The sequence below is a fragment of the Vidua chalybeata genome, chromosome 3 (assembly GCF_026979565.1).
Source record: "Vidua chalybeata isolate OUT-0048 chromosome 3, bVidCha1 merged haplotype, whole genome shotgun sequence".
Taxonomy (NCBI): domain Eukaryota; kingdom Metazoa; phylum Chordata; class Aves; order Passeriformes; family Viduidae; genus Vidua; species Vidua chalybeata.
In genome coordinates, this window is record NC_071532.1 from 19,484,380 (window position 1) to 19,511,934 (window position 27,555).

General features: G+C 43.2%; 1 protein-coding gene across 8 annotated transcripts in view; it reads right to left on the reverse strand.

The window, feature by feature from the left end:
• Nucleotides 1–10,780: 10,780 nt before the first annotated feature.
• MOCS1 (molybdenum cofactor synthesis 1) overlaps nt 10,781–27,555 on the reverse strand; it is a 34,130-nt gene continuing 17,355 nt past the window's right edge. For 6 of the 8 annotated variants that reach the window (XM_053937593.1, XM_053937589.1, XM_053937594.1 and 3 more), the window contains exons 4-11: nt 26,992–27,156; nt 22,536–22,597; nt 22,180–22,291; nt 21,781–21,893; nt 21,010–21,120; nt 20,082–20,202; nt 18,762–18,809; nt 10,781–14,787 (exon numbers count right to left, since the gene is read on the reverse strand). In XM_053937593.1, coding sequence (XP_053793568.1) covers nt 13,919–14,787; nt 18,762–18,809; nt 20,082–20,202; nt 21,010–21,120; nt 21,781–21,893; nt 22,180–22,291; nt 22,536–22,597; nt 26,992–27,156 — 1,601 coding nt within the window. In that variant the 3' untranslated portion in view covers nt 10,781–13,918. Of the gene's footprint in view, nt 14,788–18,746; nt 18,810–20,081; nt 20,203–21,009; nt 21,121–21,780; nt 21,894–22,179; nt 22,292–22,535; nt 22,598–26,991; nt 27,157–27,555 lie in introns of all 8 variants that reach the window. The other 2 variants (XM_053937597.1, XM_053937590.1) reach the window with 2 other exon arrangements.

The window sequence follows — 27,555 nt, forward strand, 5'->3', positions numbered from 1 at the left end:
TGAGGAAGGGAGTGCAGGGCAGTAGCACTGACCCTGAGCTCACTTACATAACTGAGCAACATCCTGACAGCAAGAGCGTCGACTCAGAGGAGGAGTGGGCAAGTGAGCATTGCTGCCAAGGAAGGAGTTAAATAAGGCCAGTTGAAAAGAAAGCAGGACAGCCAACATCCGGAGTGAAGACTTCAGAAAAGCAGGATGGGGAGTCTGGAGAGAAGTTAGACACAGAACAGCTGGGTGAGCAAGATTCACACAAGGGTTAGGGCTAATTTGTGGCTGAATTGAAGGATGTGCTGTAGAATTCCTTGGAGTTCAGGGGCAGAACCTTGTCCTCATCATAGAGGCAATATGTACAAGTGTTTCATTTATACCCAGATCTCCCCATTTCTGTTAATGGAAAGAGCCCACTGACAAAATTATCCTTAAGCCACAACATTTAAGTCCTATCTTCAATCCATCAAAGGGCAAAGCTTTAACATTGAGCTCCTGAGATCATGCCTAGCTTCCAGTGGGAGCCTTGCTGGCTATGCAGCACATTCCTGCAGCATTGAAGTTCCTAGGGACCCCAGATAAAGCCCCAGCTGTTGAGTCTGGCTCTCAGGTGGGAAGAACTGTGGAAATGAGCAAAAGTAATCAGGGCATAATTGCTTGCACAGGCTGAGGATCAACAGGTAGCAAATGGGAGTCTTGAGTGCTTTGTGGGAATGTTCTTGGCTTTTAATTGTTTGAAAGGCTTTCAGTTTCTTTGTTTTGATCTATTTGGTTCATGCTTTGGTAAAATTCTGACTTTTGGGTTCTCGCCATACGGATGAAAGGGTAGAGGCAAAGGGATGTTTTTGAAATGCCTGCATCATGTAAGTGGTAGAGGCAGGATGAAAATACAGGGACCTTCCTGAGTTCTCTACCCTGGCAGCTAGGGTTTGGTAGAGGAAGTCAAACCATTGCTTTTCCTCTCATTAGAGGTGAAACCTAGTGGCATTTAAATTATTTGCATTGAACAAGGCAGACATCCTGCCTGGATTGTAAGAAGACTTTTCTTTAATATTTTCTTTGGGGTTGAAGCACATGGTGAGGAGCTGATGTTCTGCCCTGCAGCATGGGTCTATCACAGAAGCCTCCTTCCATCTTCCTGGTTGACACCTTTCCCATGACTGTGGACTTTCCTGTCCTTGTCACTACTGCACAAAGCAAGGTAAGTGTCTTATGGCTTTTTCTGAGCAAATCTAGAGCTGAGGTTTAGCTGCTCAGAATGACTGGAAGTGGAGTGTAAGGACAGCTTTCAGCTCTTGCTGGGAAGGGTTGAGTTTATCATTTATCAGTTTTCTCTTTCTTTAACCTTTTTCTTCTGCTTAAACAAAGGTGACTTTTATCTCTGCCTTAGCGGACATGGAGCTTTCTAGGAGAAATCTGCTTGGTCCTAGATTCGTACCACTAGGAAATAAAATAATTAATGTTTGGGGTTTTTTCCCTCTTCTCAAAGCCCAAAAGTAGTTTTCAACATTGGTGTGATAGATTTTGTTTGTTTGATGTTCCTGTAGTTAATGGGCCTCTTGCTGTTTTCTCTGAGGCATAGTTGCTATTTATCTCTGCTTAGGCTCACCAGGAGGTAAGGTCCTTTTCCCCCTTTTTCTTTCCCCTCCCTTTTGCTGTTTTTCCATCTCTTTTGCCTTTTTTACCTTTCCCTTTTGCCTTTTTTGCCATTTTTTCCCTAATTCTCCCCACACCAGACTCAGCAGTGAGGTGGAGGCTTGCTTTGAGTGAGCTGCTGCATCTTTCCTACTATGTGAGAGCATTGAACCCCAGGGGTCCAGAAGGGTCTGAAATGCTGTGAATAGGTTAACATGGGAATCCAGGAACTGCTCTTTGCCCACCTTGCTTTAGATGTGGGGCACAATTGTGTCAAGCCAATTTCTTGAGCATTCGTGGAAGGAGAGCACATCTCTAATTACATTAATTTAAAAAAAGTATCAGGAAAAGTGGAGGGGGAAGATTAGCTCAGTTGGTCAGAATATGGTGCTAAAAGCATCAAGATTGTAGGTTCAATCCCTGTATGGGCCATTCACTTTATGATTCTTGTGGGTCCCTTCCAACTCAGAATATTCTGTGATGTGGGAAAAGGCTTTCATAATATATGGCTGTAAGATGTGGAAAAAGGCTTTTGTTTGCCAGAAGTGTCTACGACAAGTAGTGGTTGGGTCTGTCATGTTATAGCAGGACCTTTGCCATACTCTCCCTTCATGGAAGGGCTATTCAGAGCACTTCCAGCAAGGACTGAGGCAGCTGATAACCAAGGAAAGCACAACAGTCATGCAGAGGCTGCAGAGAGCTGGGAATCAGGGCTGACATCAGCCCTGGTCACGCCTTCCTGTGGGGCAGAGAGGCAGGTGGGTGTGCTGAACCAATGTGTGATATTCCTTCCTGTCCCTGCAGAGAGGAGGGAGGAGGGCTCCTGTCTTCCCATATTGCTTGTAGAGGTTTTAAAAGATTGGTGGGGGGGAGAACTGTGATTGTCTCAAGAAATCTGACAAATACTCATTATTCATCTGTTTGTAAGTAAAGACTCTCCCTTACCAGTAGGTCTACAGGGGCAAAGCTCATATTTTATCATTCCCTAAAATATCACAAGTGATGTAAGAATTGGCCTGGATGCTCCATGAGAGACTACCAAGAACTTGCCTATGGTAAATCCATAGCTCATGTTCTAATTGTCAAATTCTGCCACTGTTTTACCAGTGGTGGCTCCTGGAAGCCAGTGGTCTGTAAAGGTATCAGGTGTTTTGTGTACAGTGGCTGAGGAACACAAAAAAACTGTCAAAGGCTTGTGCATGCTCCATTGCCCACAGTAGGAAGCAAGCAAAATAGGAGGAAAATGAGTATCCATCTGCTTTAGGCTTAAGCTATTTTTCATTTCGTTGTAGCAATACTGTAAAAGAGCAAAGATGGATTCCCCACCCTCACCACCTCCCCTGCCCCCCAACAAGGTTGGATGGTCCCTGGATTTGAGAGGGAAAAAATTGTATTCTGCAGCATCTCATTGGATAGTCCTGTGATCAGACTGTCTGGCTGAGTGCTGTCTGGGTGTGACAGCCTTTGGGGGTGATGGTAACTGTCATCTTAGCCCCTGCATAGTCACGAGGTGTTTTCAGGGACAGAAGTATGAATTATCCCAGTACTCACCTACCCCTGGGCTCACAATAAGGTGGTGTGACTGGGCAAGAGTTTCCTTGGGTTACACAAGGAAACTGTGTTTTTGCTGCTGAACAAGTCTAGATCTGCTCTTATTTTGTAGAAGAAGCTGGATAACCCCAAAGTGCAGATTTTTCCCAGGGTTGTCCAATCCAGTGTTTTCTTTCCTTTTTGGCCCCCAAGCAGAAAACTCTTCAGAGCTATGCCCCATTCTGCTGTATGTATTCTCCTGATTTCCTTCAATATCTGAGCCCTGTTCACATCCCTCTTGTACCCTCACAATTCCTTTCTGTAGCCATGACCCTTTGCTTGCCCACCTTGGGAGGATCTGCTGCTCTTTCTCTGTGGCATTAACAGCTGCAGGAGCTCGGGCACCTCAGTCTCCAGATGAAGCCCCTGGCAGAGGACTGACCCTGGCACAAATGCTGTTGCTCTGCACTCAGCTTGGCTTCTCATGAGGCAGACAGGCATATTGGGTGCTGTGTCCTACCTTCCCACTGTCCTTGTGGTGCAGCTGTTGTTCATCCAGGGACCAAATGTTAAAGATGTTGTGTTGCCCTATTGAAATGGCAGTAATACCTTCCCTTGCTCTGGTCCCTGAAATGAGAGCTTCTCTGTAAGTGGAGAGGAGGCCTTTTCTGCAGCTGGAGAGCTGAAACTTCCTCTGGAGTCACAGGGATGGGCAGCCTTTCACCACAGAAGCATCTCCAGCAGTGAGGCAATGTGACATCGGGACCAGAGCTAGCTGTGGCCCTGGGGGTGCTGATCTTGTGCCAACTCCTGGGGTGTCAGTGCTGGGATGCATCAGCAAGCATGTCTTGGACTTTTACCAGGGTCAAAGCAAGAGATTCTAAATTGCAGCTTGTCCCATAGCCATGGTCTTGTCCTTGTCAGGCAGCTGCCAGCTCTCCGTCTGTTCCTGATTAATCCTCTCCCTGGGGAATGCTGACCAGTACATCCCAAATCAAGATGGAAGGAAGAAAGGGGATAAATCAGATACTGAGGCAATCTTACTCTCTAATTTTTAACCCATACTGGCACCCCAATACAAACAGGAAGGCACCAGGAGTTTGGACAGGGATCAGTAGACCTGATTTAGTGTTGTGCAGAGCAGAACCAGTGTAATTATGGGAAAATAGGCATAGTCACAGAAATAACTGAGCTTTGATGAGAGGCAGGCTCTTTCCTGAGATCTTCTCTGGTGGCTAGCTCACTTCTCTTCTTACTCCTCCTCACTCTTTCCCTCAGCTCTGCAATGGACCCTGAAAGTCTGCAGCTCTCATTCTCTTTAGAAAAGGCTCTTGGCTGCCACCAACACATGTACAGCTTTTCCTTTGGAAGGCAGCAAGGTGAAATCTTCCTCTAATATTTAGGAGAAATCAAGGGACAAAAGCCCATCTGCTAAAAACAGACATGTCAAACTGGTAGCAAACATCATTTTCTCCAATTGTACATCAGGCATGAGGAGCACTCAGGCTTGGAAATCTGTCTCCAGGTGCTCACTGCAGAGTGCACTGATGAATGGGAATGCCAGGTTAATATGACCATCTGCAAACAATAATTTGAGTGACTTACCAAGAATGACATGTTGGTCTGGCCCACATACATGTGGTCAGGTTCTCTTGGATCACAGTCTAGGCCAGTAGTGGTATGACTGTCCTTTCTGCCTGGGTTGAAACAAGCTTCATGTGATGCAGGGACTGTCTCTTTGCTCAGAGGTGAAGGGGCAGCAGCTCCTGCCTGTACTCAGGACAGGACATGGTCCTGAGGCCCTGGGAGAACTGGCACATGAACCTGGTGGCAACAGCTGCATGGGCTCCCTGACCTTGCTGTTGTTTTCACCATTTTTCCTGTTGCTCAGCCATTCCTATCAGCCATCATCCTTGTTTCTTTTCCTGTTCATTCTGGGACTGGCTCAGAATGAGCCAGCTTTGTCAGCTTTTCTTGTCCCACATTTGTGTGAACCTTCTAGTGCAGAGAAGCAAGGTCTGGGGTTGTACTTCACTTTCCTTCCCATGGTCCTTGCAGAGCCACCTCTGCCCTTGCTGGAGCTTTGCTTCCCAGAGCCTCCAAGGCACTCCCAGTTCTGATGGGTGCAGGGAGCTCTTAGCAACCTGTCCTTTGGAAAGCTTCAGCTGTGTGCATGAGGAGACATTTTGTCTGAGGCATGAGGCTAAATGCAGGCCATGGTAAAGCCCCTGTGTAGCAGCTCTGGCACAGCTGCTCTGATGAGCTGATGTGCTCATTTCTGAGCAGAGCCACTTGTGGATGTAGAGGCGGCCCCTGTGCTCATGTGGACAGGGAAACAGGTGCTGAGAGTGTGTCTGGCAGGGATTTCTTGCTGGTGCCATGCAAGGTTGGAGGAATACTTGGGTGTTTCCCTTCCCATCTATAAATGGCTTTTGTGAGAACAGGTTTCTTAACTTAGGTTACAACAGCGAGAGCTAATTGAGCTTTACTGTGAGCAGGATGCTATCAGTGACACATAAACTAGATGAAAATGTTGGCTAGGTTAGGTAGGAGATGAGCTTCATGAGTGCAGCCTTCCTCACAAATTCTGTTAAAGGACTTCTGGCCACACTCAAAGCTGCGTCAGGCACATGGTGAGGTGTCTGCTGTCCTGCAGCAGGGTGGAGGCTTTGCAGAGCTGCTGGGGCAGGAAGGGCTATCACTGCCCTTAAACCCTGATCCCCTGACACTCCCATGTCAGTGGTACTCCTGCTGTTGAGTAAGGCACTTGGTCTGACTTCCCAGAGAGCTGCCTCCCTCATGGCTGAGGACATGGGAGGCATTTTGCCAGGCTCTACTGCTGCTCAGTGAGGGTGGGAGAGTCCAGGACATGGGGGAACCCTGTTCCCACTGCTGTTGGGAGCACAGGAGTGCTCACTTGCTTGCTCACCATTCCATCCAGCTGGGTTTAATTTTAGAAACACAGTGCTATCTTGGGGCATCTTTTTCCATGGAATGCAAGTCTTTAAGTAAATAAATAACAGCTTTGTGGAGGCGGAACGACAGCCCGTAACCGCACTGCAAAACACGCACCGAGTGAGTTGAGCCCCATTTCACTTGCATGTGGAAATACTTTGTACAGAAACAGTGGCTGCACTGCCTCCCTCTCTTCATTCAGCCCCCTCTGGAGCTGGCCATGTGCATTGATTAAAAAGAAATAAAAACACCTTGAAATACCAGCCTTGGAGAAGTGGAAATGAAAACCCCTCCAGCTGCTGGGGTTCAGCTAAAGTTCTCTGGCACAGGTTTGCTAAAGCTACAGTTTACCGGTGATGGGCTATTACTGACTGTGCCTCTGCTGCATTTGGGACATCCCAGAGGTTTTTGCTCTGGGGCATCCTTAGCAACCCAGGAGAGAAATAGCAGGCTATAAAAGATGGCAGGCAAGAAACTTGTGTTTAAATGCCCCTCCCAGTCTGGCTGGCCAAGAGCCTTCTGCAAGCAGACATGTTGCTGCTGGCTGAAGGTCCTGGGTGTGTCCCTCAAAGCATGTTTGCTGGCTGGAAAATCCCATTACAGCCATTTTACCAGAGAAAGAGCCCATTTTCATTGCTCAGGTCCAGCAGCTCTGACATGGCATCTGCTGCATGAGCTGCTGCTAACTTTGTTCCCCTGAGTCAGCAAGGGGAAGAGAGTCAGCTCTTTTAAAGCTCCCCGTCTGAGTAAGACTTGCCACGGTTGCCTTCCTCTGATGTAGGGACTTGGAGATGCACCTAAATATGCAAGGTGGAACAAATGGCGTAAAAATAACCCAGGCTGCCAGCTACTCGCTCTGCTCCACTCTGGCTGCACATTGGTGCTGCTGGGACAAGACAGTGCTGAGATGGCAGGACTCTGTGCTTGTAACGAAACTGGGTCAGGAGCACCCATCTTGGGTGCATTAGGAGTTGGCAGTGTTGATTCTGGTTGCCACCACAAAGCCAAAGGGGTGGCTAGACTGTGCCCAATAATGGAGGTATGACTGAGCTCTGCCAGGGTCTTTGAAGCAAGTGGGCTTGAAGTCAGCAGCTGTGGCTTGAAAAAAGCATCATGTAGCATCCTGGTGCCACGTGCAGATGGGATGCCTGAAGAGGTTTTGCTCTAGTCTTTCTCTTCTAAGATGAAAAACTTACCTTGTCCTTCTTCCTGTAGCTCTTGGCAAGAGAAATTGTGGGCATGACTGTGATAGTTTTGTGTGTTTGTTCAGAGATGGATATAGTATTTTAATTCACTTCTGGGCCTGGGGATTACTAGCTGTACCTGAGCCTTTGCTGGTGGCTTCCCTTCCCAGCAGGCTACGGGAACAGGAGGATTTTCCATGTGGTGTGGTTCTTCTTCCTCTTCCTCTGAAAACTACCTGGCTAAACCATGTCCTCTCCTTGGCCTCCTCCTGCTGTTTCCATTGATACTCTGAAGGGAATTTTATTTTTTGTAAACCCTTGTGAAGGCCTTCTCTTGTGGGGCTGGGCAATCTCAGCCCATGTTCTCTGTGAGCCCAGGATCAGGGCGGCCCTGGCAGCAGCTTGTCTTTTCCACTGATCTCAATTAAGATTCAGTCTTGGCAGGATGGAGCCTTTTGAGCTGCCAGCTGCAATAGGAGAGATGAGGCTTCAGGGGCAGCAGAAATGATTCCCTTCCCTCAGCTCAGCTCATTTCTTGGATCTGGGCTGAGGATGGCCCCAAGGGTTGATCTGCAGAAGCCAAATGAGCCACACTGAGCTAAAACATTTCCATTCAGCATCAGGCCCAGGGTGAGGAAGTGCAGCTCTCTGAAGCACTGAGACTGTGGGTGGCAGCTGGGGAGGGGATGGAGGGAGCGAGGAATGGACGGGTGGTGTAATTCCAGGCACTGCCTAACACAACAGCAATTCCAGCCTTGCTGCAACTGTGCATGTGGGGAGCCTTGAGTGCCAAAATCACCACTGAACCTAAGTTCGTTAAGGCTGCAGTAGTGGCAGGTCAGGGCTGTGCAGCTGAAGCCCTCTCTCACAGCTCCCAGCAGCAGATGCTGCCTGGTGTGACACTGCACAGCTCTGCTGGTGTTGACAGAGCTTTGCCACAACCTGCACCAGCAGGTAACTGGCCTAGGGCACTACCTATGGAGCAGCCATGTATCTGATAGCCTGTGTTGTCTTCCAAGCATAATATTAACACAACTTTACAGCTGCCTGGCCCTCCTGCTATCTCCTCCTCTTCCTCCCCTACCTCCTGTCCCACTGCCCTTGACTTTGCAAACACAAACTCTGCTTTTGCTGGCCTCGCATCCTTTCAGCTGCACACCCTGAAAGTATCATGGGTATAGAAGAGAGTGTTTCTGTCGAACTGAATTTTAAATTCATGAAGGAAGAGCTTAGTAGGACTAAGAATTCCTGGTTCTGAGTGGACTGTCCAGAATCTGAGATCATGCCCACTCTGTTGGAGTCACTGACGGAGCAATTGTCTCTGCTGCTAATTTGGGGTTCTGGAAGCAAACCTTAAGCAATCATGAAGTGTGAAACTTTGTTCTGTGGAGCAAGTGTTGTGTGGATGGCACCGTGGAGAGCCATGGGCAGTAAGCAGCTTGCCTGATGGCCATGGCTGTGCCATTGCAGTTGGGTTGTGTACACACAGCTGAGCAATGCCTGGTTTGTTGTGCTTCTTTGCTTGGAGGAAAGCTCAGCAGTGTCTCAGGGCATCTATCCCATCCCTTCCTATGAACTTGCACTCAGCTGCACTTTACTGCTACTATTTTGGGTACCTTTTATTCCCCAAAGGAACAAACAGGGTAAGTACAAAGATAGAGATGCTAACTGGAAGCTTTCTAAACGTGGCACTGGCAGGAAGCATGGAGGGACAGGGAAAGGTGGAGAGAGATGGATTTGTGTCTCAGCCACCCACTGTTTAAGCTTGCTGTTACCCAAAGTGAGAATCTGCTCTTATAACAGAGTGCACTGAGTTCACACAAAGCCCTTCCGGCACAGCCTATGACAAAGGATTCAGCTCTTCATCCTGTGCCTTTCTGGCACCATGCCAGGCATGTCAGGGTGTTGCCTGCCATCATCATGACTTTGCAGAGCTCATGACATCCACTGGTTTTGAGACCTAAGTTGAGACTTTTACCTGTCATCTCAAAAACCTGAAAACTTGGTCAGCCCACTGCAACCAGCAATTACTCCAACCAATTTTAGACTCCCTGAAATGCTGAGCTTCTCTTGGACTGAGGCTCTGGTGCATGGAGGGAGGTGAACTGTGTTTCCGTTTAACTAATTAGCAGCTCTCTCTTGGCCAACGCACACACGATGCAACAGCCATTTTTCAGCTGTTCCAAGCCTGCCTGACTGTTGAAGCAGCCAGAGGGAGCTGAGAACCAGCAAAGCACCAAGGAAGGGGGAGGACCAAGGGCCAGATTCTGTTCAGTCAAATCCCATGTAAAGCTGAGTAACAGGGAATTTACAGGGAATCTCTGCAGGTCACCAGAGGGCTGAAAATGGCTAACAAAATTAATTGCTCTTTTTATTGTTCAGCTCCTGTTGCTTTTAGACTCTGGTTTTGAGCAGTTCCCATTCAGAAAAAAAAAAGTCCCTCCCTGAGGTATTTCAAGTTGTCTTCCCCCCATGGCCCATTCTCCTTCCTGAAAAGCACTGCTCTTTTGACATAGATTTAATCTCTTTAAGAATTCTTAATGACCAGCTTCTGCCAGCTTCTCCTTTATGTGCTGCATCCAGTTTTTAATAGGACAGTGTGAGGGAGGAGTAACTACTATCAGGATGTGGGCATGAAGGAAGACCAGGGTGAGATGCCCCAAAGGATTCAGCCTGGATTAGCAGTGAACAGACTGTAACACACAAATGGGCCATGAGCTGGGACAGTTGAGTTTCCAGCAGGCAAAAGCTATACTGTGTGTGCATTGTGAGAGTTGCCACGATCTGCAGTATTTGTATTTTGAGCTGTGTTTGACATGTACAAAAGTCCAACTTGAACTCTTATGGCACCCTTCAAGAGAAGGAGGTGGTGGGCTTGGTGCTTTATTGTTTCTGCTCCTAGAAAAACAATGTGCTTATTTTAGGATTGACAGCATTTTGGAATCTTAAAATCATTTAGGTTGGAAAAGACCTCTACTATCATTGATGCCGTCTTGGTGGCAGGAAACCTGAGAGTTTTCCTGGAAGTTCAGATGGATAAGAAGGGGAATTTCTCTTAAGGCTTATTCATGATACAGGAGGGATGGACTTTTATATAGGCACTTCTCTGAACCTTGGTTTCAGTTGTGGTTACTCTGAAGGCCCCAATTCTGCAATAAAAACCAGTGATGTTATATACAGCCACTGGCTCAGAACAGGCATGTGAGAGAAGCTGGGATAATGACAAGAGATGATAAATTATGATGTTAAGCCCACAGGATTATGCAGTTTAAGAACGGCCAGATTAAAATGAGTTTCTCTCAACAACAAAAAAATAGGTTCTTTATAGTAATAAGTTATTAAGAGTGATCCCTTGCTAATTGCTGACTAATCATGCAACTTGCAAAGCCTGTCTTGTTGCTTGTCCTGAGGTAACTATTCAGAGAAGCTTTTGGGTTAAAACATAGAAAGATAAATAAAAAGGATATTCAAAGTAACACAAACCACACTCCATTGCAACTGGTATTTATTAAAAATACAGTGGACAAGAAAAGCAAGCCTCCAAAAAGTAGTCATCAACATATATTACACCATGGCCCACCTAGCACCATAGAAACACAGAATGCTCTCAATCCATTTCTCTCGCAAAATGCTGACTCATGTTTGGTTCATTACCTAAAAATGTGCATAGTTTAAAGACTTGATAATGTAGCATGAGCATAAAATGGCACCAAAGTCAGTTTGCCCTGCACTTCCAGCCACTCTCAAACCAAGGAAGCAGTGAAGTGTGCGTAAGTAGCGAGAGAGATGTGCGTGGTGGTCATGCGTGTGCTCAGTAGTCCCTGGTATGGCCCTGAGTCCTTTGTGTAAGCTTTACAGCATGACAGCAAGCTTGAATCATATGCCCAAAGCATTGTTTTATTGCTACTGAGTACATAGAGTTTCTTTTTCATTTTCAAAATTAGCTAGAGCCTGGGGCAAGCTAGGAGGGCAGGGTGTGTTGTGCATGGTGAGGGGAGGTAAGTGCTTGTGTCAGTCAGTAGACTTAGCAGGTTACACCTGTGCTTCCTTTTCCAGGCACTTTGTTTCCATGCTGAGCTAAGGAAACTTTCGTGCTATGGGCACAGCAGTTCCACAGATGAATGCAATCTCTTGTATTTGCAGGATTGGGCTCCCAGCCACTGACACTGTTGGTGTCAGTATGGCAGTGCTAGCTATGCTCCTGGGAATGACAGGGAGTCAAAGACTTTAGCAATGCATGTAGATTGTCCTGGTTCTGGCCAGGACACGGGTAATTTTTGCAGAAGCCAAGAGGAGGGCATGGCTAACAGCATGGGGGGTTATCATGGGGACCAGGGAAGGGGTCTCTTTCAGTAAGGAAACAGTCACATAGTGCCCGTTCTATTATTGAAGGTGTTAATTTTCTTATTCCATTGCTGTTTCCAGTAAATTGTTCTTATCTGAACCCATGATCTTTACCTACTGTGCCTCCAAATTCTCCTCTCCAGCCTGCCACAGGGAGAGAGGAGTGAGCAAAAATGGAACACTGAATTGGGAATACCATTCCTAAACCACATCATTAATGTACAAATGCTTATAGATTTTGGGCACCAAGCCTTCCAGATTTCTTTCCCTTTCGGCTGTAGCTGCTATGTCTGTCGCTCTCTGCACCAAGAAAGAATCAAATCAATTCACCTGCAATGGAAAGAGTGTCTTTTGTTGTAGCTGGTGTATGAGATTTCTGAAGGATCTGTAGCAAAACCTATTGCCTCCTCATTTGAGACCTGTGCTTACTTTACACGAGCAGGATGTGCATGGCAGCGTGGTGTGCTCACAGTACTTTAACCTCTTAAGCTTAAGATGATTTTTTTATAGTGTCTTTGACCTTGCTAGAGTTGTCTTTGACCTGCTAGAGTTGTCATACCCTGTGTGTATGAAGGGAGCACCCTGAATAATGTGCAGCTTCACATTAGCCATAAACAACCAGTAACACCCTGTTTAGAGCACTTAAGTTAACATTTGAAAAGCAGCCATTAATATTAACAAGAATGTTGAGTAATTTCTTCTCTAAGACAGTTAACTACCAAGGCTAATTAATGCTACATGACTGTGGCCACTGCTACATTTATGGGGACACTTAAGTGCTCCAAGGCCAGACGACTTTATGAAAAGCAAATCAGAGAAACATGCAGGAAAACACTCTGGCAGAGGCAACTTTAACTATCTTCATTTTCCAAGTGGCCACTAGTATTAAAGTCTGTTTTATCTGTCAGAACTACGCAGGTTGCTGGTTCCTAGGAGGTGCACCATAGTATTAAAAATTTGGAGTCTTCTAGGGCTTGGTGCAACATCTCCTTCTAAAGTCAAGGAGAGCTTAGTATTTACTTCTGTGCATGGCAAAATTAATCCCTTAAGAATGCAAACAGGGCATCCATGGATTTCAGTGCTAAGGTCAAAATGCTGGAATATGCTTCTAACATTGTAAAACATACCTTTCAGATCAGAAAAATAATTCTTCCAAACCCAGAAATCCTCTTTCTGCATCGTGTTTTACAGAGTACAAGGCAGAAAACTGTCTTTTTTTTTTTCCTTTTGAAACTGATTATCTGGTTATTTCCCACTTGCATGTGTCTCTTATGAGGAAAGGCTGAGGGAGCTGGGCCTGTTCACCATCCAGAAAAGATGACTGATGTATATCAATGTCTATCAGTGTCTCAATGTATATCAGTGTCTAAGGGGGAGATGCCAAGATTATAGAGCCAGGCTCTTCTTGGTGATGCTGAGCAATAGGACAAGAGGCCATGGAAGGAAACTGATGCACAGGAAGTTCCACGTGAATTTTTTACTTTGCAGGTGACTCAGCACTTAAACAGATTGCTCAGAGAAATTATGGAGGCTTCCTCAAGGGAGATATTCCAGTCTGGACACAACACTGTCCCATGTGCTCTGGGTGCCTGAGCTGGAAGGTTGGACCAGATGACCCACTGTTGTCCTTTCCACCCTTACCCATCCATTCTGGGATTCTTTGATTCTGTGAAGGGAAGCAGTAGCACTGCAAAGTGATGGGAGCTGCCCCTTGACTCTGACTGTTCCATGTTTATAATCTCTGCTGTATGGTGAAGTTCCCCAGCTGTGTTCTTCTCACTGTCACCCTCTAAATTCAATGAAGAAGATCAGGAGAAAGACAGACAAACACAATTCCAAAATCTTAATCCTTGACTTAAAAATAGTTGCCAAATAAAAGCACTTTCAGCTGGCTTAATTTCCAGAGCTCACAGTTGCACGGTGTGATGACAGCAGGTGTATTTCACAGCACAAAGGAAAAAAAAAAAAAAACAAAAAAAATAAATCCAAAAAGCTCTGTGGTATAAGCAGGAATCTTTTCTCAGTCTCATCATGAGGACACTGAAATGGAGGTACTGGCAGAGTGGAGAAGTCCTCTAGAAAATACACATGGTTTTCAACAGGGATAAGTGGCTCCACTGTTCAAGTGAGCTGACAGAGTAAGGCAATGCTGGAGGCATGGGGTTGCCGTACTGTACACATCTGCTGAGGTCTCCAAGCCCACCAGCCGAGCAAAAGAACTTCTGTTAGAGGCTGAACAGAAACAGTGGTCACTTGGAGGGCTGGAGGTATCTGAATATTATCTAGACCCTTGAGAAATCTCCCCTCTGCCCACCTGTCTTACTAATCAACTTCACCTCTTGGATGACAATGTCATGAGTGACTGCTTTGCACATGTCGTACACTGTCAGCGCAGCCAGGCTGGCAGCTGTGAGAGCCTCCATCTCCACACCTGTCCTCCCCCAGGTGTGACAGGAGCTGTGAATCACCACTGCATGCCTGGCCTCATCCAGGCTCAGAGACACCTCAACATGGTACAGAGGGATGTTGTGACACAATGGGATCAACTGGCTGGTCAGCTTGGCTCCCTGAATTCCTGCAATTTGGGCTACTGCCAGCACATCCCCTTTCTTCACCTGGTTTTGCCTCACCATCCTGAATGCCTTCTCACCCAGGAGGACCACGGCACCAGCAACAGCACTTCTTCTGGAATCTGGCTTCCCTCCAACATCAACCATTGTGGCCCGTCCTTCCTCATCAGTGTGGGTCAAGTTGTCAGAGGCACGAGGTACCTTGGCAGAAGATCCTGAATCCCTGGTATGGAATTCAGATCCTGAACATGCCTCTTTGGATTGACAGTCCACAGGAACTTGGCCAACAGAAGCATCAAGGCACTTTGTATCAAATGTGGAGCTTGGGTCCTTCTGGAAGACACAGTAGCCTCGGAGCTGGGTTTGTAGAATTCCTGTTGCTAAGTGCCACTGTTTCTCTGGGTGAGATCCTGGTAGGAAAATTTGTCCTGTGAATTTATTTTTCATTGATGCTTTTCCATTTTGTTTGGGTAAACTTGCTCTCAAAGTCAGCCAATCGCTAAATGTGTGGCCCCACTGTTTTGAATTTGGGGAATTCTGTAGGGCATCTTGGCATAGTGGGAATGACATCAATGCAGCCTCTGGGGAAAAAAACAAAAAGTAAGATGAGAAGAACATCTTACTAACTGGAAAGCTAAACTGCCTGTAGCAGCTGAGAACCCTGCCAGAAAACTGCTTGGGACTTCCTGTGTTGCAAAAACCTCAATAAGCCTGAAAACATCCACTCTTTTTCTCTAGCTCCTTCTCTCTCATCAGTTCCCTGCATTTCCTGGTTTTTGTATTAAAAATCACAAGACTCAGACTAATTTAAAAGTCCCTGACAAAAAGAAACAACTTACTTTCTGAAAGTATCAACACCTTTTGAGAAACAGCAGCCAAGAAAGCTTATAGGAGCATCAGTTCTGAAGAAAAGTGAATCACAGCATCCATTTGGGACCATCCCAGCACCAGCCTTCTTTCAAAAGCTTGGCAGGGTTAATAGGAAATTCTTACACTCAGATTCTCAGCTCTGCCTTTCCAAACACCTCCCTCCCAGCACAGGCAGCTACACTTCCTCCTTTCATCTCCTTCTGCAGGGAAGGGTCATGCCAGCACTTGAGGACAGAAGGGACTACAAGCACTGCAACTGCACTATCTCCAATCTCAGAGGGTGATGGGAACTTCTCATATTATTGCCAGCTCTTAATGTGTTAATGACAGCTGAAGTTTAAGCACTGGAAAAACCACAGTCCCCTCACTGACAGACAGATTTTAAATCTACTCAAAAGCATGTTCCAAGTCGAGCTGGCAGAGCTCCCAGCTGGCAGAGAGGTAGTAAGCCCTCCTGCCCCTTTTCACCATTTAATCCTTTGGTTTTGGCATTTGCACTGGGCTAAATGCCAAGTGTGAAGACAGAAGGAGTCTCTTTCACGTTAAAGTGAATAAAATGTTTTGTAAGTAAAGAAAGCAGTATAGAAGTAAGCGGCTAAGCCCTGGTTTAACAGCACCACTGATAAGCATGTTTCTCTTTTTCTGAAGCTCCTCCTCTTCCTGCCCTGAGAAATGTGGCATTAGGCTGTGCTCAGTAACTTCCTTTGGTAGTTCTGGTATTCAAGGACTCCCTTTTCAACCTATCCACAGGTGCATCAAAGCAGCTTCATGCCCCTCTGCACATTGCTGAGCTACCTCTGCTGCTCAGGGACTGTCCACAGTCCTGACAGTAACAGACAAAGTGTGGACAAAGGTCTAGTTCTGCTCCTTCATCTTTTTTTAAAAAAAAACCCACCAAACTCTTCCTTGTTACTCCCAGCCTCTGCTAAAACAAGACTGATGCACTTAGTACCATTTTCATCCAGAGTACCCTCAAAACATTGGTCTGAAAGTACCATTCCTGAAGCTGAAATCAACCACAGATTTCATTATTATAACCACTGCAATAACCTAAATTCAAGCAAAGGCCTTTTTTCATCTACAGCTGATGGCCTATACACTAAAAGTAAGATTCCTGCAAGTTTGAAGGCATGTATACCTCAGAGGAATGGGATTAAATGGGCATAAATGTACTGAGTGCAACATTTCTCTGCTTTAGAAAAGCACAGAAAATTATTTTCTTATTCCTCTTCTCTTGCTCTCTCTTTTCACAGTGGGGCCCAACCTGAATATTCCTTTTAAAATCCAGGAACTCAAAGCACTCTGTTCTTCTGGATTCCTTGATAAGCTTTAAAGCTGAAGCTAAACCCCTGTGAAAGTGTCTTGTTTTCAGGAGAAGCCAGACTGCAAAGGCAGACAAGTACTTCCTTCCACAGGGTAAACACACTAGGGTGGGAGCAGGGAGAAAAGTTTGCTCAAGTCAAGTGGGAAGAAAACAGACAGCCAGAGACAGTAATGAGTTCAGAAAAGCATCTTTGCTTTTCTGAACAACCTACACTTCTTGAAGTTGTATCTAGTCATCTCTATTTGAAACCAAATTGCTCATATACCTACCAAAAAAAAAAAGGTAATGGTTTTCTACTGCACTATATACTGAAACCATCTGATAAATTCCATCTCCTTATAGCCTATTACTGCACCTCAAGTTTAATTGTGTCAGCTTCCAACTAGCACAATCTCAGGGGGAGAAAAGAAGGCAGGAGATACTTAATGAGGAAATTCCTGTAACTGAAGTGAACCCAGGGGAAGAAGAACCTGCTGAAAGGAGTATTTTGATTAAGGGAAATAAGATACAAACCATATAGCAAAGGATTAGACAACAGCAGTGCAGAGAAGACACCAGGTTTGGCTCACTGGGTCTAGCAAAACCAATTAGTGATTTCTACAGCATTCATTAAATTTCATTAAATTAATTCCATATACACACTCCCCCGCTGACTGCTTGCACGCCAGCATTATTTGAAGTTTGTAACTAATTCAAAACACAATTAGGAAATCTCCTAATGATTCCCCATGTGTCACAGTGGGATACTCTCCACTCATCTCCAGTGTCTCTACTGATGCGGTGACTGCCAGCAGTCAGTCTCAAAGGGAGATGGAACAGCTGAAGGAGGAGGACCTGGACAGACTGCCTCTTTCACTGCATGTAAGACAATGTTAAAGCACTTTTCAAAAGGAAGTTGGGTTGTTCTGACCTGCAGACATCCAAACATTGCTATGAATGCTAACTTTGGAGTGTGGGAATTCTTTCAAAGAGAACTTGAAAAATTATGTAGGTCTCAGTGATGAGCTGTCAAGAGTTTAATACAGTGTTTTTTCATCTTAAAAAAAAAAAAATCTTTTCCTCATGCAGCAAGTCAGTACACACTTTAAACAAAGGGTCCTCCTTACCCTTTTTCTGGAACATAATGCAGCAGTGGCCAAATACTAGCAAGCAAAGGCACAATCTTGCACCAGTCAACATGGAAAATGATGGCCCTTTAAAGTGGGGCACCAAGTGAAAAACATTCCCAGTGAAGAACTACGTTGAAGACCTCTGTGGATCCTATTTCCTAATAATGGCAACATAAGTGCAAGCCCAAGGGGCTTGGTTTAAAAATAGAGTAGTTGTTATTATAATATCACCTGTTCCAAAGACCTGCAAATTAATGCATGTTCTCCTCTCCAAGAGTACCTGTTTTAAAACCTGTGTTTTAAGCTGCCCAGCAGCTAACCTGCTCCAAAACATCAATGGGAGGATGAGAGTTTGGATTTGAAACATAATGTTCATGTCTTTCACCCTTGTTTGTTTTTTTTCCCCACACCTTGCTCATAAGGAACAACAAAACATCTTGATATTAACCTCACAAAACTAACTCTTGTAACCATTTCTTAAGGTTTTTTGAAAGACAGCTATTTTACAGAATAGATAAACAGAGGCATAGACAAGGTAAAATCACACTGAAGGAGATGTTAAAAATCAGTAAGAGAACCACAGCAGTACTACATCACTCATGAACAGAGCTTCAGGCAGAAGGGAGAGCTAGCAAACAGCTTCAACAGACACTAGAAGGAAAGAAAAGGCTCTTGGTTCATAGGTCTTTAATGGTTATGTTCTGAGACTTTGCAGCAATAAGAGGCAATTTTAAAAGAATGAAACTCCTCATGTCAGATTCTGAAGTCGTAGTGAGGTAGGAACATTTGCATTTCTGTCAGCTTGATGGCTCTATCTATGTTACAAACAAAGCTGAATTTCTTAATCCATGGATAAACTCTATTCTGCATCCTTTATATTTATATGGCAATACGGTCAAAACTCACCTCAAACTGTCTTATAAGTAACTACACTGTTCTACTTAAGTACAAAGGAAGATGATAGGAAATAAGGTAGGAAGGTTGATTAGAAAATGTAATGAAGTGTCTTAATTAGAGCAAACAAAACCAGGGCTGTCAACTGGAAAACTGGGTAAGGTTCAGTAGGGACATTAAACCTTTCCTCCTCCTCCACTTCAGCATGTTAACTTTAACTGGCTAATTAAGAAGCCCATTTCTTTGCCTAAACCTAGGGCAGAACCACAAGCTAGACTTAGAAGCCAAATCTACTCTGCTCCCTCAAAGACAGAAACCAAACCACTGTATGATTTTTACGTACTGATTTGTCACCCACCAATCAGGACCATTGGCCGGTTTTTCATCCGGGAAATGTTAAACATGCCTAGAAATAAAATAAGGAACACATAAAAATCCCAGCTTTTTAGGCTTTAAGTCATGCATCTGGTTTACATGTTTAGTTTTCTGCTCTTCAGAGTGTAACCTGCATGCTAGGAAAAACAAAGCTCAGTAAAGACCAAGGGAACTGGAGGAGGGGGAATCCAGCATGGTATAATTTAAAACTATTAGATGCCTGAGTCTCCAGGCATCCAGCTGCTGCGGGTCTATCACGCTGCAGAACCCTTTTCCAGAAAGCTTGCCATAATGTGAATTACAGTCTACCTACTACAGAATTCAATCTATTTGAGACTATCTTGTCTCTAACAATGGCATTTGACTGTTCTAGTTCTATAGATAAGCTCTTAATAAGTGTTCCAGTTCAAAGAAGTTTGATCACAGAAAGCCCCAGGGACAATAATGAGATTAACACAAATTGGGAGAAGATAATGTCAGGTAAGTGCTGATGATCGCAAAATTACTTTAGTAAACTCTTCCCCATTCACTCCCTCCTTTCCCAAACCAGAATTCATAAATGAAGGGTCTACAAATAAAGGAACCAATCCCACCCCACCTTCCCTTATAAGGCACTATTTTATCTGCATCAGACCAACGTCCTTTGCAAGTTAGTCTACGCTTAGATTTAAAAGCTACCTTTAAATTTGTTTCACACATTAGGAGAAAAGGAAAAAACCTACTGTTATGAAGCTGTCAGACTCTGCAAGAAAACAAAAGGGCCAAAGCATATTTTTAGTGTATATGGGACTAATCCATGATTATAAAGCCAGTTCATGTACAAGAGGTCAACATTCCCAGCTGGAGCCAGATTACAAAAATTCAGGTTCAGATGTTAATGTTTATATCAATATAAATTCAGAAAAGACAAATGCAGCCTGAGAATGTGACTGCATCATCACGGACCTTGTGTCACAACCTTATGCAGATCACTAGATGAGTACTCACAAAGTGCTGCATGGTGACAAAGAGATTTGTCACTTCTAGAAACATGTTAATGCAGTATTTGGATTGACAGCTTAATTTAGTCCTTCTTTTACAGCAAACTAATTAAAAAAAAAAAAGGGATCCATTACAACTACTTAGCTTTACACTTTGCTGTTGCTGTCATGAGCAGTGGTATTTTCATCTATTTGAGAGCAGTAAGTCAGTCCAAAAGTCTTTCAGACAGTTTGGATTCTAACTCTCATGGAAGGTTACAAGTACCAGGACACTGTTTTCCCTATCACTGCTGTTATTTCTCAACAAAGTACAACAAACATACCAGCATGCTGTTTCTTTTTTCTGCCCACTGCTGCTCCAATGATTTGAATCAACTCCTTCTCTGAAGCACCTGACCGGAGGTGATCCCTCAAGGACACTTCTGAATTCCCAAAAAGGCACACCTGCAGCAAACCCAGGGAAGCAGAGGAGGAGAAATGAGAAAGAATAAAATAAATTACTTTTACAAGTATTTTGTACTAACCTCAAAGTGAAGAGCTTTGAAGAGGCCTACCCTATTGAAGGAAACATTTATGGAGATTGTTTTCTTTATCTCTCCTCATGTACACACAGACAGCCTGGGATGTTTATGCAGCCTAAGCTCATTGGACCTTGAGGCTGCCTCGGTCATCTGATGTTAGGCAGCAGCACAGCTGTTGTCAATATCAGGTGACAATGCGTAAGTGCCAATTTTTAATTGAAAACTTTAATTTTCCCCCAGAAACTGCCAGTTTCAACGTGGCAGGAAATGGTTATCCCTCCTTGTTCTACAATCACTGAGCAAGTGTACAGGCTGGTCTTGAAGGAGAAGAGTTACAAGTTGTTTGGGAAATAAGACAGGATCCTTGTGGAATGCAAAAGCCAAGCCCTCACAGCTGCTTGGACCCTTTTTTTAATGGGAAATCATCTGCTTGTCACATGTTTAAGATGATTTTGAATCAAAGATTAGAATAAATGTTTATATTTACTGATCTTGCAACCATGTTTTACAACTGAAGTTAACTATGTTAGCAAAACAGAGAAACCAAAAAAAAGGTGATGTAACATCTCCCTAACAGCCTGACAAGATGCAAGAAGAATACATAAGGATAAATAAACAGGAGTTAGCTGGTAATAATTATGCATCTTTACATCCCAGCTACTTTTAGAGCATAAATTTCAACATTATTTTCACTGCATGAAAACAAAAAGAATCCTTCTTCACTACCAACCTTTAAGTTCCCATCTGCTGTTATCCTCAGCCGATTGCAGGATCCACAGAAGTGCTCTGACATGGAGGTGATAAAGCTGATTTGTCCCTGGAAATGTGGCACCTTGTAACTCTAAAGAAATACAGAGGCAAAAAAAAAAAAAAAAAAAAAGAGTCAAATACAGACTCCTAGCTTTTATAGCTCCACTTGCCTAAAGACCAGAAAATCTATTTTAACATATATTTTCTTCAGCCCTCAGATCATATCAAAGAAAAAATAAAAGCAAAGTCAGTTTTTTCAGGTGTTCCAGTCTATTCTGCCCTGTTCCTAGAAATATCAAACTTGTTAAATGCTTGCTGTTGTAGTTATCAATTAACAGGTGATGCCTGTAAGGAGCATGAGCTAGAAATTCCCCATTTGGCACTGTACACTCTAAAGCAATAGTTTTTTCACTGAAAAACTCTTCCATCAAGATTGTTAACGTGCAGACACAGACTGACAAAATTTTCAAAAGCTGTAAATACAGCATTCAACAGCTGTAAATATTGGCATTCTTTATATCTGACTGAAAATACATCTAGAAAACACATTGTATTTATAAGGATACAGACTATGACTAGGACTTCATAAGCATCAAGTCTCATGCAAGGCAGCTTGACCAAAACCCAAGAGTTACCACACTGAGCAACTTCCTTTGGTTGTCAAAAATCAATGCTGAACTTGGGAGAATTTGGGGATTTGGGGCAGGGAAGGAATGGGGGCATGTTTCACAAGTTCTCTGTCCAACCCCACCTTGGCTGTGCTGGAAGTCTCACAGGGTAATTTCTCCAATTCCGGCCATCGCTGTTTAATTGTATCAAGCATTTCTTTGTAGCTCACCATCTTCTTGAAGTTCCATTTATTGCCTAGAATTAACAAAACCAGCCTAACCTTAGACTGTGGATTTTATTTTTTTAATTAGCAGAGAACCACCTTCACATTCTCTGTAAGTGTCACTTAAGCTGAGGTGTCCCAGCCCCAACGAGACCTTCTACAGCTTATGTACGGAAGAAGATAACCTGCAAAAAACTTCAGGCAATTCCTAATTCCCTTAAAGAGCTTATCAAAACCTCCAGAGACAAGTCTATGGGGTGAATATCCACCAGCCAGCTCACTTCTGTCCAAGAAGAATCTCAAAGCAGCAGTACTTACCATCAAAGGGCATGTATTCTATGAACCGCACGTCAAGGGGCAGATCCTTTGTGAAATCCACAAAGTCCAGCACTTCATCCTCATTGAAGCCTCGCATCACCACACAGTTTACCTGCAAGTTAAAGCAGACACCTGAAATTAGTGAGCAGAGTATGACCTCCACCCCCAGCTGCACAAGGAGATATGAATTCTCCTCGTTACTTCTTGATGAGATCTTTAAGTTTTTATGCAGTTTTACTAAAATTTATTCATGGGGTGGGGTAGGAGGTGAGATGGAATATAATAAATTCCTTATCAGGTGATCTGTATGTATGGTAAAACAAAACCGTTTCAGAGTAAATAAAATAAGGCTTTACCTTAACAGGATGGTAGCCAAGTTCAGTGGCTTTGTGGATTCCTTCCATTACCTTGTGAAAGCCTAAGATACAAAAAGAGTGAAAAATAATTTTTAATGTTTCAAAGCAGAATGCAAAAGGTGATTATTGAGTACAAGACAAAGAGATGACAAATAAAAAGCAATCTGATTCAGTCGACAGGGCTGCAAGTAAGAAGAGCTGCAAATAAAAAGACTTTAATTATACCCTACCTCACAACCCCCAAAGACTACCAAGTTACTCTGCTCAAGTCAATGAGATCGATATTTAACTGATATTTGAGTAATCAACAATCTGGTATGATTTTTTTGTATCTTTGGATATCCACATATTATTAGCATAAGATTCTGCACTTCTCTGTAAGACAGCTTTCCTTGTGTTACATTCTTCTTAAGGGAGTGGAAAGAATTTATGAACTGCCTCCAGATGCAATGAAGAAGGAATAATAAATTAATGTTTATTTTATAGTAATGGCTTGTGTCTTTTCTATAATGACAGAATTTCTCTGTTCTGAATCAGACAGCAACATTGCTAAGTGAATTTTAAAATGATTTTTCTGAAGTACATTTGGGGTGGAATGGGTTTAGGAACAACAAAAAGCCCCCTGATTCCCTGTTCAATCCTGGCTGCAGATGTAATTGGCCACCCGAATCTACTGACTATCCATTAGTCAGAAGATCACAAGCAGTATTTTTCAGGATCATCATTTTTATGACTAAACACAGGAAATTAGTGAACAAAATGTGGCAGGGATTAGAGCATTTAGGAAAGCAATTCAATTGGCCTTTGACCCTTGAAAACAAATGAAAGATGTAAAAAACTACCGTGACTTCAAGGAATGAAGTGCCTAGTTCCATCCTACCATTTAGTGTGGCCTACATCTGCCAGCTGCTCTCAAAAAGAAATATATAGTTAATTTAGGGCAAGTGTCTTTACCCCTACATGTACCTCTTAAAGCTGGAAGAAAAATGAAGCAATGATGCAATTTTAGAATTCCAAGGTCATTTAGGAAAGCCTCTTAATGATCTCAGTCAAACCCCCTCTTCTATCTACTTTGTTTGAAGTCAAGACTTTTCATCAAGACATCCATTCCATATTTTGTGTATTATTTCCTCCCTGCCATGCTCAGCAGCTGGCAGACATCAGAGGTGAGCAAGAATGAGACAGCAAACTCCTGAGCTCTACACAGTTCTGGTGAGTGGGGATGCTCAGCTGCTTGCCTAATATTTGTGAATGCTTCTTCTACCCTGGCAGGTTCTAGACTAAGTTCCACTCCTGTTCTGCACATGAAACTTGGGTATGAGAGATCAAACACTGTATGAGACTGAGCTCCTTCTTCCAAAGCTGTAGTCTTCAACAGCAAATACTTTATATGTGCTAATAAAAGGGTAGTAGGTCTCAGAAGTTTTGATGACAATCCCCATGCTGCTCCTAGTCATATATTTTTCTGCACAGGTCCATCACCCTCCTTTCCTTATCTATGATTTACTGGAAACTCAAGATTCTCTAGTGAACAGATCATACCTTCATTACTTTGTAAGTGTTTTAGCAGAAAAAAGCAGTAACTCAGTAGGATTCTGTGCATACTTCATATGGGATGCATCAGAAAAAAAGAAAACTAAAGAGACAAAAATTTCACTTCACTGCTCTCTGGCTAGTAGAGGCATCATAAAGCATGGACATAGGAAAGCAGAAGATACAATTATTTAATAAACCAGTTCTAAGGCTAATTCTGGCTGCAAAAAGTGGTGAAAAGCAAAGTTATTTCACACACTGAAATAACTCTTGCAAACAACTGTTCACAGTTATGGCCTGTCACCCTTCTCAATCACCACCTACTTGTGCATGTGCCCAGGAAGTTTCCAGCACCTGTGGTAGATCTCATTCCAATTAAGCAAAATTGCAGGCAGATTATGGCAACAGAAATAACGATATACTCCTGTAAGCACAACCCAGAGCCATGAATGGGATCAAAAATGTCTGCTACTGCTCAGAAAATCTAATCTGTGACCACAGGATTATAGAAAGGAGAAACTCAACATAACTAAAAAGGCCAGGAAGCAACCACTTCTCCTCTTTCACCCAATGAAAAATTTCAATACTTTCATCGTATCTGATTTCTTCTGAAGTCAGAACTTTAGCCAGCTTTACAGTACAGAGAACCTTAGAGCCATCCAGAAAAATCCTATATGGAACAAAACCTCCCAGCATTTAATCCTTACAGGAAAAAAGGCTTCAGGCGTACATTTAATGATACAATCACAATACATCAGTATCTCACTTTCCTTGTATGAAATACACACACAAAAAAAAAGGACAGGCCATTAAACAGGTTATACTGGCTACCTGCATGAAAGCATTTTTCATTTGTTCATCCCTTAGAATGTGATAGATTGAAAAAAGTAGAAATATTACCGTACTCTAAAATGCTTTCACATGTCAGTGAAATCTCTGATGATCTCACAGTCATTTTGTCTATCCTAACCATCTGCAAGTAGGAGCAGATGTGATGCAGGGCACCTGCAACAAAGATACGCATTTTCTGCATCTTCTTAAAACCCTACATTGACTTTCCAGCAAAATAGAGCAATTATTCCAAGTTTCACAAGTTCCTGGTAAACTCCATAATCAGATGCCACCTTTACTTTCCAGAGAAGTTATCAGCCTGTACAAGTCCAAGACCAGGAATCCCTCTCACCTTAACAGAGCTATATCTTGTTGCCTCTGGAACTGCCACAGGAGACAGGGTAGCTCAGTAGGGCAGGCACTCTATTCTCTGCTCATTCCATACTTGGAAATCTCCTATTAAATAAAAACCCTCAGAAAAAAAAAAAAAAAAAAAAAAAAAAAAAAAAAAAAAAAAAAGGCATTTTACGTAATTTCAGCCTTTAACCTTAACAAAAGAAAAAATAAAAGAAAAAACCCAAAGCGATAGAATTCAATGTTACTATTTTTACCTGATCTCTGCTTAGAAAAACTATCTAAAAATTATCTATGACTTTTTCTCCCCTTAAAAAATATTTAGTAATAGAAATTGCCATGTTCATTGTCTATGCTGTTCAGTTGAGAAATTTCTCTCTTTGTTGGTAAAAGATCTTTCTTTCCTTAAAGACAGAAAAGAGCACTTATATAAATAAAAATTACCTTCATCCCCTAATAACTTTTAGTTTACTTATAAGCAGCACATTCCTAACAGCTTCTAATCAGATATGAAGATCTCCGGCATTGTAATTCAGGAAGCTGGAGGCTCAGGTTTGCCACTTCAGTGGCAAAAGAAGGGCTTGTTCCTAATGAAACCAGGTAATACTCAAACACAGAGAGCAGAAGGAAAGAGCACAGTCAACACCTGTTTGTGATTAGTTATTCCCAGATACCACTCTGGGAGCCAACTATGCCATGACACAACAAGTTCAATGCAATAGCCTACACTGGAAGGATAATGCTCCAGTCAGCTTTATGACAGGAATTGATTTCTGCACCATGACACAGAAACCTGAAGTAGTACTCCCACAGAGACTGTTGACAAGGACACCTTTCTGCAACTTCGGTTTGCTAGCAGTGATTCAAATGCTGGCATTACTTCTCACAGCATTCCAGATTTCTACAAGCCTTTCCCTACACGTATCTGAGGTTGTAGCACCATCTGGTGGCTACTTAGAGGTTTTTGTCAGACTTAGACATTCACAGAATGCTGAAGTTACAGTGCTGGACAAGAAGAGAATGATACAACATCGAACCAGTTTTAGTTTGGAAGGAAGCCCAACCATGAAGCTGAGCTCTGTGATCAGCTTTAGGATTCATTTAAACGAGAATCTGTAAGACTGGGCATAGCCAAGCATTTTTAAAATTTTACTTGCAATTTCTTGCTCAATAGGAGAGAAGTTACAAAGCCAACATCCCTCCTCAAATTACCTCAGGCATGGTTTATGTTTATTCCTATTAAAAAGCAGTGGATACAGAACATCTCACAAGTGAGACCACTGCTAGCACACCCCAAATATAACTTCCAGAAACTGTCACTATTCATGACAAGAAGTTCAGTTCTTGTGGCATCTTTGTCCCCAGCTGGTATAGCAGAAACATCTGGGTTTTTTGAATAGCATTAAAGAAGAGCAGAACACAAGACCAACACAAGATTTGGAGAGTCCTCTTGAGAGCTATGACTAACCAATTATAGATTATATGACTAACCACATGATTAACTCTGGTAAATTGAGCATCTTCTACTTCACCAGCTCCAACAAAAGGGGCTCTACCTGCTAAGCATTACAGAAAGGAGGAAAAAGAGCCTCTATTGAATAATCAGACTACTTTTCCTAGCCTTAGAAGGATAGCAATTCACTTCCCCCCGAAAGTAAATGATTGTGAAAAATACAGTAAGCAACTCAGGACATTCCGGCAACTATTAACACAGTTGCCTTAGAGGACAAGTTTGTACCTTTCCTTCGGACAATGAACTCAAATTTAGCTGGCACCAAAGTATCCAGGCTAATGTTAATGGCATTCAGTCCTGCTTCCTTCAGCTGGGGCAGCACTCTGGTTAAGTTGATCCCATTGGTTGTGACAGCAATGGTTTTCAGCCCTTCCAGCTTGTACAGTTCACCTAGGAAAGAAAAGTAAAAAGAAGACTTGAAAAAAGTAGTTAAACAAAAAGGTTTAAAGGTTACACAGAAAACACAAAAGATTTGTGAAAACAAAGGAAAATATATCACTCAATGTGTGAAGAAAACATGGACACTTCAGTGCTTTGGCCTTCTTCCAGTTGTATTGGTTTAAGAGACCAATTTTAGCACAAATCCATTTCAAAAGGTATGAGAGAACAGTTTATTGCAAGTGAAACTGGTGTTAAAGTTTTGTTTTATTAAAATGCACACTAGTTTTGTTCTAATTTCTGAAATATCTACTTTATTGTTGAAAGGCAGCCCCTGATTTTGTGTACTTTCTTTTCCTCATCCACCTTTGTAAACTGAGTTTTATGTTCTGCAATAATAATAAGCAGCAA